Genomic DNA, 18,632 nt, shown 5'->3' on the forward strand with positions numbered 1-18,632 from the left:
GAAAACTAAACACAACTCCTGCTCCTTCCACCCTATATCTGTAGACTACCCTCTTAGACTTGATCCCTGGTACTCAGAGCAGCTCAATTCTCCAGCCTAGTTTGTTAGACAATCTGCAGACTGTGCCCTCCTCTCACCTTGCCCTTGAACTTGTGATCTTCCTACCACAGAGCAGCTTACTACTTTGGAAAGTCAGATCCTGCCCACTGCGCTTTGATTCCACTGCAGCCCGAGCAGCTCCTTCCGCCCCCCTGAACCCTGTCCTTCTTTTAGCCTTGGGCCCAGACCTGCTCCTGTTCTTTCCACTCCAAATCCCTGGACTACCCTCTTAGTTCAGACCCAGCCACTCTGTTCTGATCCCTTGAACTCAGACCAGCTCAATTTTCTAGCTTAGTTTTTTTAGACATTCCACAGACTGTCACCACCACATCTTGCCCTTGGATTCCTGAGACCAGCCTTCTTCTCTGGTAAGTCAGATCCTGCTAACTGCACCTTGATTCCCATGTAGTATGAGCATGGGAATGCTCTCTCTTTCACCGCTCCCCACCTGTTCCCCCTTCTAGCTTGACCAGTCCCACCCCTGCTTTTTCTGCCCCAGATCTGTGGACTATCCACTTAGCCCAGACCCACGCACTGCATCCTGATCCCAAGCACTCAGACTAACTTAATTCTCCATCCTCACCCGTGTCTCACTCTTGGCCCCCCTTTTGATCTGCCTGACACAGACTTGCCTACTACCCAGACCAGCCTACTACCCTGCAGAACCTCAAGCACACACCAACTGACTTTTCATACCTGAACAAAAAACAGCCAAGCTACATCAACAATATAAACAGAACTAAACTTCAACGAAGCAAAGTGACAATAGACTTTCCTATCAGACACACAACCAACAAAAGACATCATATGCTGAAATGGAAATGGAAAACCCCAAATAATATGGAAAAACCAAGAGAATATATCTCCAACAAACCCATCAGTCTTACAGAAGTTTATTACAATGAAAATAACCCCAAGGAACTCCCCAATGCAGAATTTAAAAGAATAATCACAAACATGATCAAAGAACTTAAAGAAACCACAGGGAAACAACTCAAAGAACTCAAAAAGAATAGGCATAAACTTTTGAGAGAAGCTCAAGAAAATACAAATATGTGGCCAATGAAATAACAAAATCAATTCAGGACTTGAAAAGTGAGTTCGTAAAAGAGATGAAATATTGAAGAAAGCCCAAGCAAAAATGAAGATGGAATTGAAAGGCTCAGTAAGTTAATTTGAAATGACAAGAGAAAGCCCCAAAAAGCAGAATGAATGAAATGGAAAACAGAATATCAAGACTGGACAAATTGGACTCCTCAAGAAAAGACTATTAAAAAACCTTTAAAAACAGGAATAGAATATGCAGAAAATATGGGACACCATGAAATAACCAAATCTATGTATCATAGACAAACAGGAAGGAGAAGAATCATAGGTCAATGGTATTGATCAGATCTTCAACAGGATTATAGAAGAAAACTTCCCCAAATTAAAGAAAGACATACCTATACAGATATAATTATCACATAGAATACTAATTAGACAGGACCAGAACAGAAACTCCTCATGGCATATAAAACTAATCATAGTAAAAACACTACATGTACAGAAAAAAGAGAGGGTACTGAAAGCTTCTAGAGCAAAAGAACAAGCTATATGGGAAAACCCATCAGAATCATAGCTGACTTTTATTGCAAACTAGGAAAGCCAGACAAGCCTGGACTTAAGTATTCTCAGTTCAAAATGACCAGGGATGCCAATCCAGAATACTTTACCCAGAAAAACTATCTATCATAGTCAAAGGGGAATGGAAAATTTTCAATGACATGGATAGGCTGAAAGAATTCATGCCCACCAAATCAGCACTACAGAGAATACTAGATACCATAGAAAAGACTGAAGATAGGAATGACTGCACCCAAGAGGTTACAGAAAGAAAACAAAGAGAATTTTAATTATGAAAACACAAAATAAGACCAAAAACACAAATTAAAATGACAATAACCAGTACACACATACATCTTTCAATATTAACTCTAAAAACCAGTGGCCTCAACTCTCCAGTCAAAAGACACACACTAGTGGAATGGATCAAGAAACCAAATCCATCTTTTTGTTGTCTTCAAGAAACTCATCTCACCTTCAGGGATAGGCACTACCTTAAGGTGAAAGGATGGAAAAATATATTCCAAGCAAATGGAAAAAAAAGCAAACAGGTGTTATAATTCTAATATCTGACAAAATAGGCTTCAAATTAAAACTAACCAGGAAAGATAAAGAGGGTGACTTCATTCTAATCAAAGGAAAAATTGGCCAGGAAGATACTACAATCATGAACATATATGCAATACTCTTTGGTACACTCAAATTCATAAACACAGTACTGCAGGGTTATAAAACACAGATTAACCACAACTCAGTAATAGTAGGTGACTACAATACCCTACTATCTCCAGTAGACAGGTCAACTGGACAAAGAAAGGCACCTGAATTAAATGACATCTAACAGCAAATGGACCCAACAGACATCTACAGAATATTCCACCTAAGCACCAAAGAGTATAATTTCTACTCAGACACCCATGCAATTTTCTCTAAAATTGACCACATATTGAGACACAAAACAAATACAAAAAATTGAAATAATTCCATGCATTCTATCAGACCACAATTTAATAAAGCTTATAATAAACAGCAAAAGAAGCTCTAGTAACTACACGAACTCATGGAGATTAAATATCACACTCCTGAATGATGAATGAGTCAAAGAAGAAATTAAGAAAGAAATAAAAGTATTCTTGGAACTAAATTAAAATGAGAATACAGCACAATAAAAGCTCTGGGACACTTAGCAGTCCTAAGAAGGAAATTTATAGCTCTATGTGCCTACATTAAAAAATCAGGAATGAAAGGGGAAACATCCTAATTGACACCAAAAAAAGGAAAAAAAAACTTAGAACATTATAAGGAAACACTTTAAAAACCTATACTCTATAAAATTTGAAGACCTAAAAGAAATGGATGAATTTCTACATTCATGGAAACCATTAAAGTTAAACCAAGAAGAGATGAATAGCGCAAACTTATCCATAACAAATAAGGAAATTGAAATACCAACACAAAACTTCCCAACTTAAAAAGACCAGGCCCAGACGGATTCACAGCAGAATTCTACCAGACATCCAGAGAAGATCTACCACCAATACTTCTTGTTATTCAAAAAGATAGAAACAGAGGGAGAATTCCCAAACTAAGAAATAAAAATGTCTAAGAAACACCTTAAAAAGTGCTCAACATTCTTAGTGATTACAGAAATGCAAATCAAAACCACTTTAAGATATCATCTTACTGCAGTAGTCAGACAAGCTATGATGAAGAGAATGAAAAATTTCAAATACTGTCCATGATGTGGAGAAAGGGGAATGCTCATTTATTGCTGGTGGGAATGCAAACTCATGCAAACACTATGAAAAGCAGTGTAGAGAATTCTTTAAAAATTAAAAATGGCCAGGTGTGATGGCACACGCCTTTAATCACAGTACTCAGGAGGCAGAGGCAGGCAGATCTCTGTGAGTTCAAGGCCAGCCTGGTCTACAAAGTAAGTTTCAGGCCAGCTGGGGCTACAGGGAGACCTTGTCTCCAAAAGACCAAAAACAAACAAACAAAACAAAACAAAAACAAAAACTAAAACTAAAAAATGAATCTACCATATGATCTGGTCATACACTCCTTGGCATATACCCGAAATACTCATCCTACTGTACAGATATCTGTACATCTATGTTGGTTGTTGCTCTTTTCACAATAGCTAAAAATGGAAACAAACTAAATGTCCCTCAACTGACAAATGGATAATGCAAATGTGGTGCATTTACATGACGGAATTCTACTCAGGGGTAAGAAAAGAAGAAATTATGAAATTTGCAGGCAAATGGATAGAACTAGAAACTGTTATACTAAGTGAATTAACATAGACTTAGAAAAGCAAGCAAAATATGTTCTCCTTCATTTGCAGATCTTAGCACTAATCCCTTATATGTGAGTATATATCCTGATGTAACAGCAGAAGCCAGGAAAATGGAAAGGAAGGATGGTGGTAAAGGAAAAGAAAAAGCCCAAGAGAGGGGATAACAAGAAACAGATGTTACCAAGGGGGGAATGGGAACAATGGGGGCATTCACATGGGAAGGGAGGAGTGAAGGATATATAAGGAACCATAGGGGTAAAGAAGGAACTCAAGAGAGGGAGGATAATAGGAGATGGGTATTATCAAGGGGAAAATTGAGGTTTTTAAACTGGGCAGGAAGGAAGGAGGTTAGATGGTTAGAGAGAGAGGAGAGATAAAGCTTAGGTGGCATAAAATGCCAGAAGGAAATGTATTAACTAGAAAATCTTCTGAAAAATACACATACACTATCTGAACCTGAGTGCATGTGTCTACCTGAAAGCTACATGAAAGAAACACAGTGCCAGACTGGAGAAACCTCCCTTTGAGTTGTTGGTCAGGGTAGTCCAAGAGACTCCCAAAATAACACAGGGAATTGCCACAGCCTTTGAATACCTCCCAGAACTTAAAGGTAAAACCCTATTACTAAAGACAGGACATACTTCAGACATAAAAGACTTGGAGCAATTGACCTGGAAGCCGTCTCCCTGAAGACTAGCTTTCATGGTTCTAGAGGACACTATGCAAGCTGCTAAGGGAGAAAAATCAATCAATGGTCCAGCCCAGCTGTAAAGCCTAATAACCACAACGACTGGCAGAACAAAACTATATTGGTGCAGTAGTGGCACTTTTATCTAAGGGGTAATCAATAGCTATCTAATTGGACTTAAAGCCCTCTTAATGGGAAGGAACTCATGGGCGGCACTGTAAACATAGCTAAATATACATGGTTGGAGAGGCCATAAATCCCAGAGAAAACCCTATCTCTGTCATATCTCTGAACAAATGAAATTTCTTACTACATCCTACATATGGATCCTTATATTTACAGGCAAGAATACCATATGCTACCCATCAAAGATGCTCCTTTTTGCAACAGATGGAGGCTATTATAGGGTTCCACAACTGGTCAGACACAGAAAATATATATCTGAGAGATGCCCAACCCTAAGTAACACATCTACAGTAGAACCTCTACACCTAAGGCTCATGGAACACAGTGGAACAGGGGGTAGAGAGAACACTAATATATCCCTTAACTCTCACCAGCAAAGCTTCCACACACAACAGAGAATGATGCATATAGAAGACCCCAACTACATTTCAGAGAATCAAAGACTGCAGAGTATGTGTCCCTGGATAGGACTCCTATACTAACCTTCACCCACCCAAGGTTCAGGGACCATTGTGGAAGAGGGGGTGGAAATGTTTTAAGAGCCAGGGTTAATGCATGAGCATAAGGAAACGGAGGATTTCAGGCCTCTGTAAACTCACTCATGAACTTGCAACAATGGTGCTAGCGTGCACAAGACCCATGCTGACTCAATCAGATAAAAACCCAGACTGGAGCAAGGGAAATGGTCAGCAGATCCCAACCCTAGCCAAGAAACTATTGGCAAATGATTACTGCGGGGTGAGGGAGAGTTGATCTTTAAGGGAGTGACTCTAGATATGCTGACTAGACTCTAGTGGATGAACTTTCACTGAGGGACATCTGGGTACAAATACTTGACCAGGTAGGACTTAACATATATGACAGAATGCATGAAAACTGGTGGGGGGTTGGCTATCAGGGGCAGGGAAGATGGAGGGGCTCTAATTTTGATTAAGATGCATTATATGAAATGTACAAAACTCAATAAAAATTGGGAAAAAAGCAAACATAAGTAACTCCACACAATCAAACTAATAAGCAGGCAAATGAAACAAACAGTTCTCAAAAATTAAGTAAAATGGCTAAGAAACCTATGAAAACAATGTTTAATATTATTTGCCATCAGGTAAATGAAAATTGAAACTTCTTTGAGAGCCAATCCTACCCCAGACAGAATGAGTATCACTAAGAAAATAAGTAAGAACAAACGCCTGCTGGTGGAGAGGTAAATTAGTCTGGACTCTATTGATATTAGTATGCAGGCTTCTGAAAAAGTGCAAATGGAACTGCCATATGTCCTAGCTACATCACTTCTCAGAATATATCCAAAGGAGGAGCTGGAGAGATGGTTCAGCAGTTGAGAACACTGGCTGCTCTTGCTGAGGACTTGGGTTTGGTTCCTAGCACTCATATGGTGGCTAATAGGGACTCCAGTCCCATAGGATCTGACACCCTCTTTTAAGCTCCGTGGGCACTGCATGATACGGGTGCACTTACATGCAGGCAATATATTCATACACATAAAACAATAAAGTATTTTTTAAAAAAGAATATACCTAATGGATTCTAAGCCAACAGATGATAGAGATGCACGCACACCCATGCTTACTGTTCCACTATTCACAATAGCATGTTATGAAATTAGCCCACCTGCATGTCTATAGATGAGTGGTTAAAGAAAATGTGGTATAATACATAATGTAGCTTAATTCAGCCACAAGAATGAAATCATGTCTTCTTTCAAAAAACGGTTGGCAACCGGAGATCACCATACTATACAACACAAACCATATCCAGAAAGAAAAATACTTCATTTTCTCATACATGAATCCTAGTATGTATACATAAAATCATCTACATATATATGGCATGAAAGTCGAAGCAGGAGTGGGTGAAGGAGACTAGCAGGGGAAGGTGAGAGAAGGGAATTATGGGGGTGAATGTGGTACATGATATACTTGAAAGAAATTATGTATGAAACCCATAATTATGCACAATTAATATATGTCAAGTTTTAAAAATATTTTATTATTTTTATATTATATATATGAATGTACTGCTTGCATGGAGGTAGGTGCACACATGTCGTGCAATGCCTGTGGAGGTCAGAAGAGGGTGTAGGATTCCCTGTAACTGAAGTTATGGACGGTTGTTAACTGCCATGTGGGTGCTGGGAATTGAACCCAGGTCCTCTGCAAGAGCAGCCAGTGCTCTTAACTTCTGAACCATCTCTCCAACCCCAATATATGCCAATTTTTAAAATTAAAAATATTTAGCAAAAAAGTTGTAATTTTAGAGTGTAGACTTTACTCCATAGGCACTGAATGGGTGTGGAACAATTTTAGCCAAGGAAGTAAAAGAGAAAAATGACTCTGCCAGTAATACAGATAAGGAAGGAAAGAAGAAGGGAGGGAGGGAGGGAGGGAGGAAGGGATTGGAAAGAAGGGCCAAGTGGCACAGCACTGGGCACATAATTTAAAAATTCTAAAATATTTTGCAGATTTTTTTGTCTATTATTACTTAAAACGTTATTATTGACCTTTTCATTAACTACTCAAATAATATCCAGAATGGTACATTTAATGACTTTCTTATATTCATATTCTTGTTTGCTGTCTATTGCTATGATAAAACACTGACCAAAAGCAACTAAGGGAGGAGGGTTTATTTCACCTCCATCATCAAAGGAGGTCAAAGTGGGAACTCAAGGCAGGAACCTGGGCCCAAGAATGGAAGCAGAGACCATAGAGGAATGCTGCTTACTGGGTTGGTTAGCTGTTTTGCTTATATAGCTGAAGTCCACCATTCTTAAGGATGGCACCACACTCAGCAGGTTAGCCTTTCCCACATCAATTAGCAATTAAGAAAATGTCTCACAGACATGGCCACAGGCCAGTTTGATATAGGAAATTCTTCAAGTGAGGTCTCTTTTCAGGTATGTCAAGTTGACTATTAAAGCTAATCAGCACAATTATTTTATCATATATCTATCATCTATTTATCATCTATACATCATCATCTATCAATCTAATTTATTTAGCACAGCATGTCACAAAGTGCATGTGGAGGTCAGAAGACAACTTGTGGAAGTCAATTCCCTGCTTCCACCAGTTCTGGATGTTGAACTTGAGTCATCAGGCTTGTTTGGTGGCAGCTGCCCTTCCACACTGAGCCACTGCATTGGCCTGAGAGTGGTCCTTTTTCTTTTGACCATAGACATTTTCTGGGGATCAGAAGCATGGAGCACAATAATGAGTGTGGCAAATGGTGACTACACTCCTTGGCCATTTTTGCTGAACCCATGGCTTTGATGATTTTCCAGGTCTATAGTCTCATCTTAAAGAGTCTTTTCATGGCAAGTATCTTTAAATTCTAGAATCCTCTTTATGGTCTTAAGGTGTCCATCAGGAAAAAGTGGTTGTTTACTGTAGAGATCACTGGCTGGTGGCTCAGTTCATGGTAAATGCTTCATACACCACTGAGGTCATGTATACTAGTTGCTAAAGTGTGAATGCTTGTTAGCACAAATACCTCATTTAATGGAAGCTCCTTTCAAATCATGACAGTAGATTGCCTGGACTCCTGTGAGTTCAGGCTGTTCTCATTTTAATTCACAAATTAATTTCTTTAATTAAGGACTTCATTAATAGGAAATAAGAAGAGCCACAACAGTTTGAATGAAACACACACACACATTTATTAGTGAACAAAGGCACATCAATAACCACCTTACAATTTACTTGTACAATTAACACAGATACAGTTCTCTCTTAACTGCCGAGTTTTCTGATAACAGTTTTTCAACTCTTTAGGTCATGAAACCCAAAGGCAAAGCCTCCACCCAAACTTATTCTAGACCACCCTATTATTGAGAGCTAAACTGATCCTCAATGGAGGGATCAGCATCTTTTATGATCATACAGTCTTTGCAAATGTGCTGACTGCAGATGCTCCTCAGGCTCCTTCCATGTTCCCTCAAGTCCAGCTGTTCATGAATAGACCATCTGCTTTAGCAGCTGCTGCTTCCACCATTTATCTGCTGTTTCCCTATGAGTTTTTTCAACAAACTTTCTTCTTGCATGTCTACAAGAAGGCAGTGTATTACATTACTTACAAGGAAATGCATCCAATCCTATCACTTTTCCATGTGTGTCTGCTTTGATTTGGGCTAGACAAACTGCCCTGTGCTCTGTTTCCATGCACAACACAATAATTCCGGGGTACTCTGTTTTTCTTATGCTGATTTCTGAATCTCCATAAGGAGGAACTTGCTTAAGGATGAGAATCTGATTTGTGTACCTATCACAAACCAATGTTTTTCTTATGCTGATTTCTGAATCTCCATGAGGAGGAACTTGCTTAAGGATGAGAATCTGATTTGTGTACCTATCACAAACCTTACCCGATGTCCCGGTGGCTGTCCTGTCTACCTGAAGGACACTGCTTGGAGCTCTTGACTTTATTCCCCAGATACACACTGTCCTCCTGCCTATGGAGGAGGTAGGGAATATGATAGCAGGTAGGGAATCCAACCTTCCATCTGGCACTTGTCATTGTCATAGACAGGTGCTTTATTCTGCCAGCTTCTGACCCACTCTCTTCAACTCAGTTTTCTATGAGTCCAACTATGGAAAGGTCATCAAGGCAGGAGTTCTAGATCATAGTTTGAGACTTTGAACACTGGCAGAATAAAGATTTACCAAATTACATTTGTTTTCTTAACAAACAGAAATGACTGTGCTTGCTTTCCTATGCCACTTGTTGAAGATAACCTGTTTTAAGGGCCCCAAAACATTTTAGTGGAAAATCCATGCATCTCACTGTCATAAAACCACTGATGCCCATCTTGACAAGAATGAAATGAGCAACACTGGTTTCCTGTGTTACACTGAAAGTGCAGTGTGGAAAGGAATAACTGCAACATACAAATTTCTGATTTATTTTGGAACTATACTTCAGGGTTGAAGAGGTATAATAGAAACGATGATATTAAATTTTTTGTTTTCTTTTACGGAAATGTATGTGTCTTTCTCATGTTTCTCATTGCATCTAACACAGTGAATGTACTATCTATTTCAAAATACTGAAGGTATTTGGAAATAAATTTACCCTTTGTAAATTTAGTCTTTACTCTTGAGTCACATGACAACTTAAAATTTACATTAGAGTTATTAATACCAGGCTTGCTCTACTAGAGCATGAATAGCTTTGCAGTGAACTACTGTGTGAATACGGACTCATAAAACAGACATAACCAAGGAATTTGCACACTTTATTAAAAGAACAAAAAATAAACATGAAAGTAGCATATTAAAATGGGTTACACAAAGCACACTTATAAACACAAACAGGCACTACAACACTATAACTTTAAAAACGGTCAAAGCATCTGCAGTTGGGGGAATGAATTCTTGCACTTGGGGAAAATATTATTTGAATGGGTTTTATCCAAATAATATTTTTGGTAATTACTTAAATGTTTGATTGTTACAGAAGGGTAATAATTATCTTATTTTAATGCATTCTTAAATTGCTATTTTCTTTTCAAAACAAATGCTTTCCTTTTGTACAGTCCATATTCTTGTCAGATGAATACATAAAATCATCCCTTAGAAAACTACACATATAGGAGTAACCTAGCTTATCATGTTAAGCAAAATAAGCCAGGCTCAGAAATCAACTATCCCATGCTTTTTCTAATATATGGCACTGATATTCAAGGAATGAGACTGGAAAGTAGGAGGAGGACTTGGAAAGAGGAAGGGGAGCAACAATGAAAGGGAGGTAGAGAAGGCGATGGGGATACAGTCAAAATACTTGCTACACATTTATAAAAATGTCCTAATGAAGTCCATTATATTATAAAGTCGGGATATACTAATAAAAGAAAGTCCTAATTTATAGCTGGATATGGTGTTGCAAAACTTTAGTGCTAGCTACTCGGGAGGCTGAGATGAGAGGATCAGATCATCGAAGGCCATAAATTTTAGACTACTAGTTTGGGCAACATAGTGTGACATACCCCCTTCTAAAACTGAACTCAATTTAAATTACTGTAATTTGGGAGCATGGGAGCAAATGGCTCAGTTTCTAATGATTAAAGTAACAACTGTAATAATAAAATGAGTCTTATTTTGGAAAGGTTTTCCTTAAAATCTTAGGAAATGATGGTCATATCTTTCCCTCAACTGCAAGACACACAAGACACAGCAACAGAGCAATTTGGTTTTCGACATTAACAAACGGCAACTGTATATAGAAATAAAGCTTTCAAACCGTGCAGTTCTATGATGGAGTCCTAAGGTTGTGTGTTTGGGGAAAAAGCCCACTAAATAGCTGGATTACTTTTACACCTTGTTACAGAGGTATTTTTAAAAGAAAAATGATACAGAAGATGGCTAGTGAGGATTTTTGCAGCATCTAAAGAGAGCAGCAAGTTAATTTACAACGATACCCTTCTAATTTTAGGTATAAGTGAGGATGGATTCTATACTAACACAAAATTTCTCTGAGATAAACCAGTTTTTGAATGTCAGTGAGTAATTCACTTATAGGCAAGGACAGTAAGAGGGTCTGGAATTTATGAATTAGTCAAATTCATAATAGGGGTCATTTGGGGCTTTAGTTATATGGATTGGTTGTATTAAATTCTCCGTTTCCTTACTGATTTAAACAAAACCACTGTGTTTTGTCAGCATGTGGCCAGGTGCCTTGTAAGCATGTGCACTTTGTCATCGATTCACTGGATATCTTTCATGATGCTTCAAGGGTCACCCTTACTCATCTACAGTTCTTCTGCACTTAAAATCTTATCTCAGGCTGGGGATGCAGTTCAGTGACTGAACACTTGCTTAGCATGCACAAAAGTCCTGGGCTCTGTTTCCATCACCACACACGAAGTTTCATCTCTCTTATTGACCTTGTGAAAATATATTTTTATGACTTACAGATTCACAAGGGAAAGGCCACATAAAGACACTGATTAAATAGTGAAATTATGTTAGTTATAAGGCTGAAGTGGGCATTCTTAACTATAAAATAAATGTATGTTTACATTTTATATCAGCTGAAATGGCTTAGATTGTCAGACTGTATGTTCTTGTATGGCTGACTCTAAGTGATCATGAGCTGAAAGAAAATTAAAGAAATTCCCAGCCAACTGGCCCTGAGCTATGGGATATGTATAAGGCTTGAATTGCTTTCTGGCTTTGGTTTACTTTTCAGTTTTTCTCTCACTCTCTTTTTCCCATTTGCTGTACTGGGGATGAAACTCAGGGCCTTGTTCTTCTAGGAGAGTAGTCTACCACTGAGCTACAGTTGCAGACCTATTTTTATGTCTCCATGAGAGTTAGCAATGTGGGTAGTACTGCCTCCTAACCAACTACCCTAGTTCTAGGATGGGGTCCTTCTCCAAGGCAAGAGTCACCTGCATCAAGACTAGAAGCACTTAAAATTGCCATGGTGATCCATCCCTTAACCTTTCAAACTTCCACTTGCTAAGCCTCATTGTTTTGAGGGCAACAAGGAAGTTCCATGCCTATCTGCAAGTGTGGCGTGAACCTAACTAGCAGAGATGCTCAGATTGACATCCCCTTCCAGCTTTGATGTTATGTAAGATTTTGGCTGGAATCTCATCTGGTTAATTCAAACAAAACATTGGGAGGCTGAAGTGGCACAGTGAAGGACTTTGTAATTTGGTAAAGGGAGGTCAGCCACCACTGAACAAGTATACTGTAAAGTCATTTCTAAAGTCATGCCTGGAGCATGTTGTCTTAGACTGGCTACAGTTAATAGGAAAATGACACCTTTTAATTTTTGCCACCTTGTTTTGCATTTAAAAGGAGGAAGAGAGGTCAACATTAGCAATTTGATTGTCACTGAAATTCACACACACACACACACACACACACACACACACACACACACGTTGCTGGAGAGATGGCTTGGCGGTTACGAGCACTGACTGCTCTGATAAAGTCCAATTTAATATGATTTTAGATTGACTATCTTGTAATTTACAGGATTTTACCGCTTGCAATTAGTGAAAAAAGAAAACCTCTGTCAGAAACCCATCTGGTATGTTGTGTATGTATGTTTACAGTGGAATCAATGCTTTAAAAGTAATCTTTGCTATTGGCCTTGCTAAAGAAGTGCTTTCTACTCTTGCTCAGTGTTGATACAGTTGATCTGGCATCTGTTCGCAGTCTTCCCTTTCAATGAGCTGCAGCAAACTAAAAAGCCTCCACAGCAACAGTATAACCTTCTGCTTTTGTTAAGTCTTATATTAAAAACAATTACCCTTCATCTCAAAGCCTCAGAAATCACTCTCCCTAACTACTACAAAAAGCTCCAAGGATTGCTTTCATGGACTATGTACATAAGTGCAAAAAAAGTGTGTCTCACACATTCGCACCCTAACTGAGACAATCAGGTAACTGCAGCATATGTCTCTTAAACACTGTTCAGGGGCTATTCTATAGTATTGTTATGTATGGTTTCACAAATATGAGTTCATTTCAAACTGTTTAGTTATGTTTTAATCCTCACATATATTTGGGTATGTATTTCCAAAAATAGAATTTTTTACAGCTATATATATATCACCAAATGAACACATAATTTTGAATAAAGTTATTTTAAAAAGGTTAGGCAACATATATGTAATGCTTGCTCTGATGTCAAAATACTGTAGAATAATCCGATCAACACAACAAATTCTATAAATCACAAAGTGTGACTCTAGAATCCATGTGTTCTAAATTTTTGACCAAAAAGTTACATAAGGGCACAGATTCAGCTTTCACATGGAACTTATGGTTCCAAAATCATCTGTTTTCTGAGTTTTGAGCTGTTCTTCTACATGCCTGTACTGTCACAGACCACATGTAGCTGACAAATTCTTCTAAAGGTAGCCATGTTGTAGTTTTTTGCCAAAGCAACAGCTAAATATAATTCGCTGACAAATTTTTGTGTGTATAAAGTTAAATTTGTTTTTAAACTGTGAACTAAAAAGTATAGCTACGGCCTATAATCTGTATTATGTTAGGCTACAGTGCCAGTTTAGACTCTTCCTAGGTGCTCTGAATATATGCAGCAAAAACTTACAATTTCTCTAACTCTCCTTCAAAATTAAACATATGAAAAGTAATAAAATAAAAACCTTACAAACTAACAATAAGAAAAAATGAAAACATGGCACCAATTAGTGAGCTGGTGCTCAGAAACGCCATTTGTAGTTATACTTACAGTGTGATTAGGCTATCTACTAAACCTGCAAAAAATGTTATACTCTTTTACATGCTATTTATTCTATTATCTTTGAGAGGCACTGGTAAAATTAGGCTATTGTCTTATGAACTCTTTCAATCAGAAACAGGAAATTAAATTTCCTTTGATTTCAATGTAAGTGAAATGTACAAAAGATTTTAAAGAGAGAGAGAACTGTGGCTTCTAATAATTTTGCAAGCCACAGCCAGTGTCCTATATACTAAAAGTCCTCAGAAAACTTGGGCTGCATTTTACCTAGGAGCATACTCATCATCACTCTCCAAAGAGGATAAAAAGAATCAAGTAACCATCCAAGTAGCATATGAGCTGTCTCACTCATTTCAAGTGATGCCAAGTAAATGCTGTTCTGTCTTCAGACACCATTATGTTTACTGGTCATGCCTATAAAAGGTAATTCAAGTTCAAAACACTAATTACATTTGGTTCTCTATAGCAGAGATGGGGTAATGTTCCCCAAATTGGAGAGCAAGTAAATAGAAGGCTCCCATTAATGGACACAGCTTGGTGGTGTAGGACAATACTTATGGCAAGACGAAGTGCTTTATCATGTTCAGAAAAAGATGAGTACAGCTGATAGAATAGGGAGAAGATGGCTGTTGTGACTAGTTGCAAATTAAAGATTAATCTAGAAAAGAGAAATTAAATGTAACAGCAGGTTGTGTGATCATGCTCCAACTGCAGAAGTAACTACTGTATTTAAGTAACAAATTTATGACTCCATTTATTTTAATTGAATTTTAGTCCCTATTTCAGATATACCTGTTATGGTCGAATAGTGCTTTTTGTACAAATTGAAACTACTAAAAGCTTCTTAAAAGATAACTTTTAGATTGCTCCTCTGTATTCATGGCATGTTTTATCCAAATTTCAGCAATCTTGGAAAATTTTGAAAAAGGCTGAGAAAATGAACAAAACTAATAATTTTGGATAAATAAAAGCAGAGGCCATTATAAAATACAAAGATTATAAAATGTTAACTAGGAATCACAAGTGATTTTTATTTATTTAGAATTTTTATTTACAAATGATTCAGTAAATTTTCATTTAGAGTCACTGATCAGTTTTGTGACTTTTTTTAACTCTCAATTTATAGTCAAATGACTTATCCATCAATCTTGTCTTTTCTTCAATAAGAAACTAAGTGATTGCACAAGTCATCTAAAGAGTGCTATCTTCGAATTGCATTTCCCTCAAAACTCTGTTGAATTTGGTTAAAATGTTAGGGCTTTGAACTTGCTTTCTTTCAATTTGTTTATATGGAACTTTTAAAATGCCAACAATATGTTATAGAAACTTGTGGCAGCAAAAATACAATGACCCTGAATATCCCTCACTGAATGTCTTCAAAATAAAATCATTAATGTCTCCCAGTGCTTATGAGAACAGCTGTACTCTAGGTTTAGTATCTATGCACATATTGTCGAAAATTTAAAAGCTAAATGAGATAGTATGTTGCATCAAAATGTCAATCTACTCAATCTACAAAAGGCTCATTTTGCACAAAACATTGCCATATCCATTAAGGATTTTATCTAGACTAGCTCAGGTACATCCTTCCTGTATTATGATTTTAGGAAACAAAATATAAGTGGTTCAAAGAGCCCACAGGTAAAAGAACAACTCTCAATCTCTAACTTCAGGCAAAAGTTAACAAAAGACAGTGACCCAATATAAATAAGACTGTCAGGATTTGCCTCGATAATGATAATTAAGATCAACAAGATACCAATCACCAAAGGTAATTTTGCCTTTTGTACTCTGAGACCATCTGATCTGCTTTGAGATGCAGTCTCAAATGTTCCAAAGCAAGATGTAAAAAAGAGGAACAACTGGATCCCACAATGGTTGGGCAGCCTTAGGCAAGTCACATGCCTTGGCTCTTCATTTTATCAACTGTGAAATAATCTTTGCCCGCTCCACTGTTCTCCAAATCCAGCCTATAGGTTAAGGTATCCTAAAGATTTTCTCTTTCCTTATTATTTTCATGAAGAAGAAACACAAGATTTATACATATATAAATTTTGTTGGTTTTATACTTTCCAGTGGGAGAATATATATGTAGTAAATATTAAATCTATTTAAATTGTTGGAAAATATCATGTTTTCTCCCTTTTATAATAACAGCAATGTTAATAACTGAGTGAACTAGAACAGGTATGCTATATATTTCAAAGAGATAGATTGATTACTATTTTACATTTTTAAGATTATATCCTAAGTGTTAGTTGTAAGAATCAGCTCACTTCTGTGGGATATTGCTATTCTATATTAGCCACATGGTGCTAAAACCTATTATAATTCCAAAGCACATATAAAAGCAAATAAATTCAAATGAGCAAAAAAACCAGGCTTGGTTATGAGATTTTAAAACTCTGATATTAAAGTCTGGGCAGGGAAGCACTTGCCATGTGACACGAATGCTGGCTACTTTATCAAAGCAATTATACAATTTGAAACTCAGCTAAACTGAGGTGAAGAACGACAACTATGGAAATCTTTCCTGGTTGTTTTGCATAAATCAAAAATTAATTTTAAAGGTCTCCCTGCCACCCATTCCTGCCCTTTCTCTAGGCCTGTACTCAGGCTCCCTCTCTGATCAATAGAAAAGATTGTCCATTTGGGGAGGAAAGGCCTCATTTTGAAACAATTCTCTTTCACCTGGACTGACTTTTGCTTGACTGCATCTTACTTATTATTCAATGAATAGATAGTCTAAAGAACACGAACCATTTGCATTTGGAAAACGGCACTTGTGCAAAAGGTTACAATGCAAAGGTTTTACATACTTTCTGCAAGTATATAAAAACTATCTCCACACCCCCATCTCTCTGTTTGATTTATAACCTGCAATTACCATATCTTTAAGCTACCAAGTACCAGTTTCACAGCTGAAGATGACAATGGCTAAATTTTGAGACATTCAATCTGGGAGATAGGATTCTTGTGACACAATAAATGTAATGGCTACTTTATATAATTTTTACAAATGCTAAGAAATTTTTTAAGAATGTGAATGCATATTTCTCAAGTTATATAAGAGGCGTTATTAGAAGTTCACGTTTGAAGATGTTCCTTAACTTGTGTAGGTAATCACTTTAATCTTATAAGAATTTAGTACACTACTGAATACATGAGGACCTGCAGGCAGTTATATACATGCATGTTTATGAACAGGCTTTGTGCACACTCAGAAGTGAGGCCTTGTAAATATATGCCTCAAGAAACTTACAGAAATGTTTTAAAGAGTGCACATTAACATGAACCTGTCACATTTTTCAAGCACGTACATTTCTGTTCCCCACTAATGACATTTTAATTGAAATCAAACACCACACATATACAGCAAAACACTGCTGTATATAAAAACTAAACACAACCCAAATCTAACATAATACACTAATGGAGAAAATGGTATTGGATATAGTTATGTTCTGAATCAAACCAATAGACTCTTGTAAACAAAATATCAAGGTAACACTTCAAAACCAAACATTTATCAAAACAAGAATGTATAGTAAGCCTACAGTACACTGTGAATATTGTTTAGGATAATCGTTATTGGGAGGAAAAAGCACAAAATTTTATGGTTATATTCAATCTGTCAATTCACATCAGATGGATGATTTAAATAATATGGATCTGGTGATTCATATAAATGACAAAGGTATATGGTTGTATTCTACATGATAATGCACATAAGCTCAGAAATTTATATATGGTAATACAGAGTTATTAATTTTCTATTTGCTTTAACATTTCTATTTGCTTTAGCATTCCATTGAATGCTTTGGTTTAATTTGAATTTTTTTCTGGTATATGCGCTCTAATATATGGACTGCACCATGCTTATTGTTGTGTTAGTAGAAGAGGACATACGAGAATATATATAGAAAGGCCATATAGAGGTTCTTGTTGAGAGATTCTGATACTCCGTAACTCTGCTGTTCAGAATTTCAACTGAAATGAAAAACAAAACAAGAGAATCAGTAAAAAACATTGAAGTGTTATTGAACTAGGGATCAGGACACTAGTTCTTACTACGCATCCATAAATGAACTAACCCAAGATACTTTCCACTCTAAATTTCAGATCTCATAGCTGTCAAAATGGGGCTCAGAAAATGATCACTAAGCAGTCAAATTAGCTATAATAATCAATGGGAAGTGGATGAAGGGCTAATGTGAAGAACTGCCCTATGCAACAGAGATGCCCCCCAGTGTTTAAGGTATCATCTACATAACACCAAAACTTTTACTCATCAACCAATCATCAGTTCACCTCCTTCAATAAGCATGTATAGAAAAAAAGTGCTTGATACAAAATAGTTTGAAAACGCCAATATTAACAAATTTTACAATTTTATTTGACTTTCTTACAGCCTTGAAGAAATATCCCAAGTGGGTTATACAACATATTCCAAGTGACATTTTTGATCTTTGGAAAAAAATTCAACACCTGTTACATGTCAAAGTGATTTTGTCTGCC

At 37.0% G+C, this 18,632-nt stretch overlaps 1 protein-coding gene across 11 annotated transcripts in view; it reads right to left on the reverse strand.

Moving 5' to 3' along the window:
• Positions 1–12,896: 12,896 nt before the first annotated feature.
• Positions 12,897–18,632, reverse strand: part of Mbnl3 (muscleblind like splicing regulator 3) — a 110,673-nt gene continuing 104,937 nt past the window's right edge. For 8 of the 11 annotated variants that reach the window (XR_003848466.1, XM_029560446.1, XM_029560440.1 and 5 more), the window contains one exon: positions 17,966–18,104. Coding sequence is in view for 3 of the 11 variants with exons in the window: in XM_029560444.1 (XP_029416304.1) it covers positions 17,971–18,104 (134 nt within the window). In the remaining 8 variants the exon portion in view is untranslated. Of the gene's footprint in view, positions 18,105–18,632 lie in introns of all 11 variants that reach the window. The other 3 variants (XM_029560444.1, XM_029560445.1, XM_029560443.1) reach the window with 1 other exon arrangement.

The sequence above is a fragment of the Nannospalax galili genome, unplaced genomic scaffold (genome assembly GCF_000622305.1).
Source record: "Nannospalax galili isolate Female #2095 unplaced genomic scaffold, S.galili_v1.0 scaffold371, whole genome shotgun sequence".
In the NCBI taxonomy this organism is placed as follows: domain Eukaryota; kingdom Metazoa; phylum Chordata; class Mammalia; order Rodentia; family Spalacidae; genus Nannospalax; species Nannospalax galili.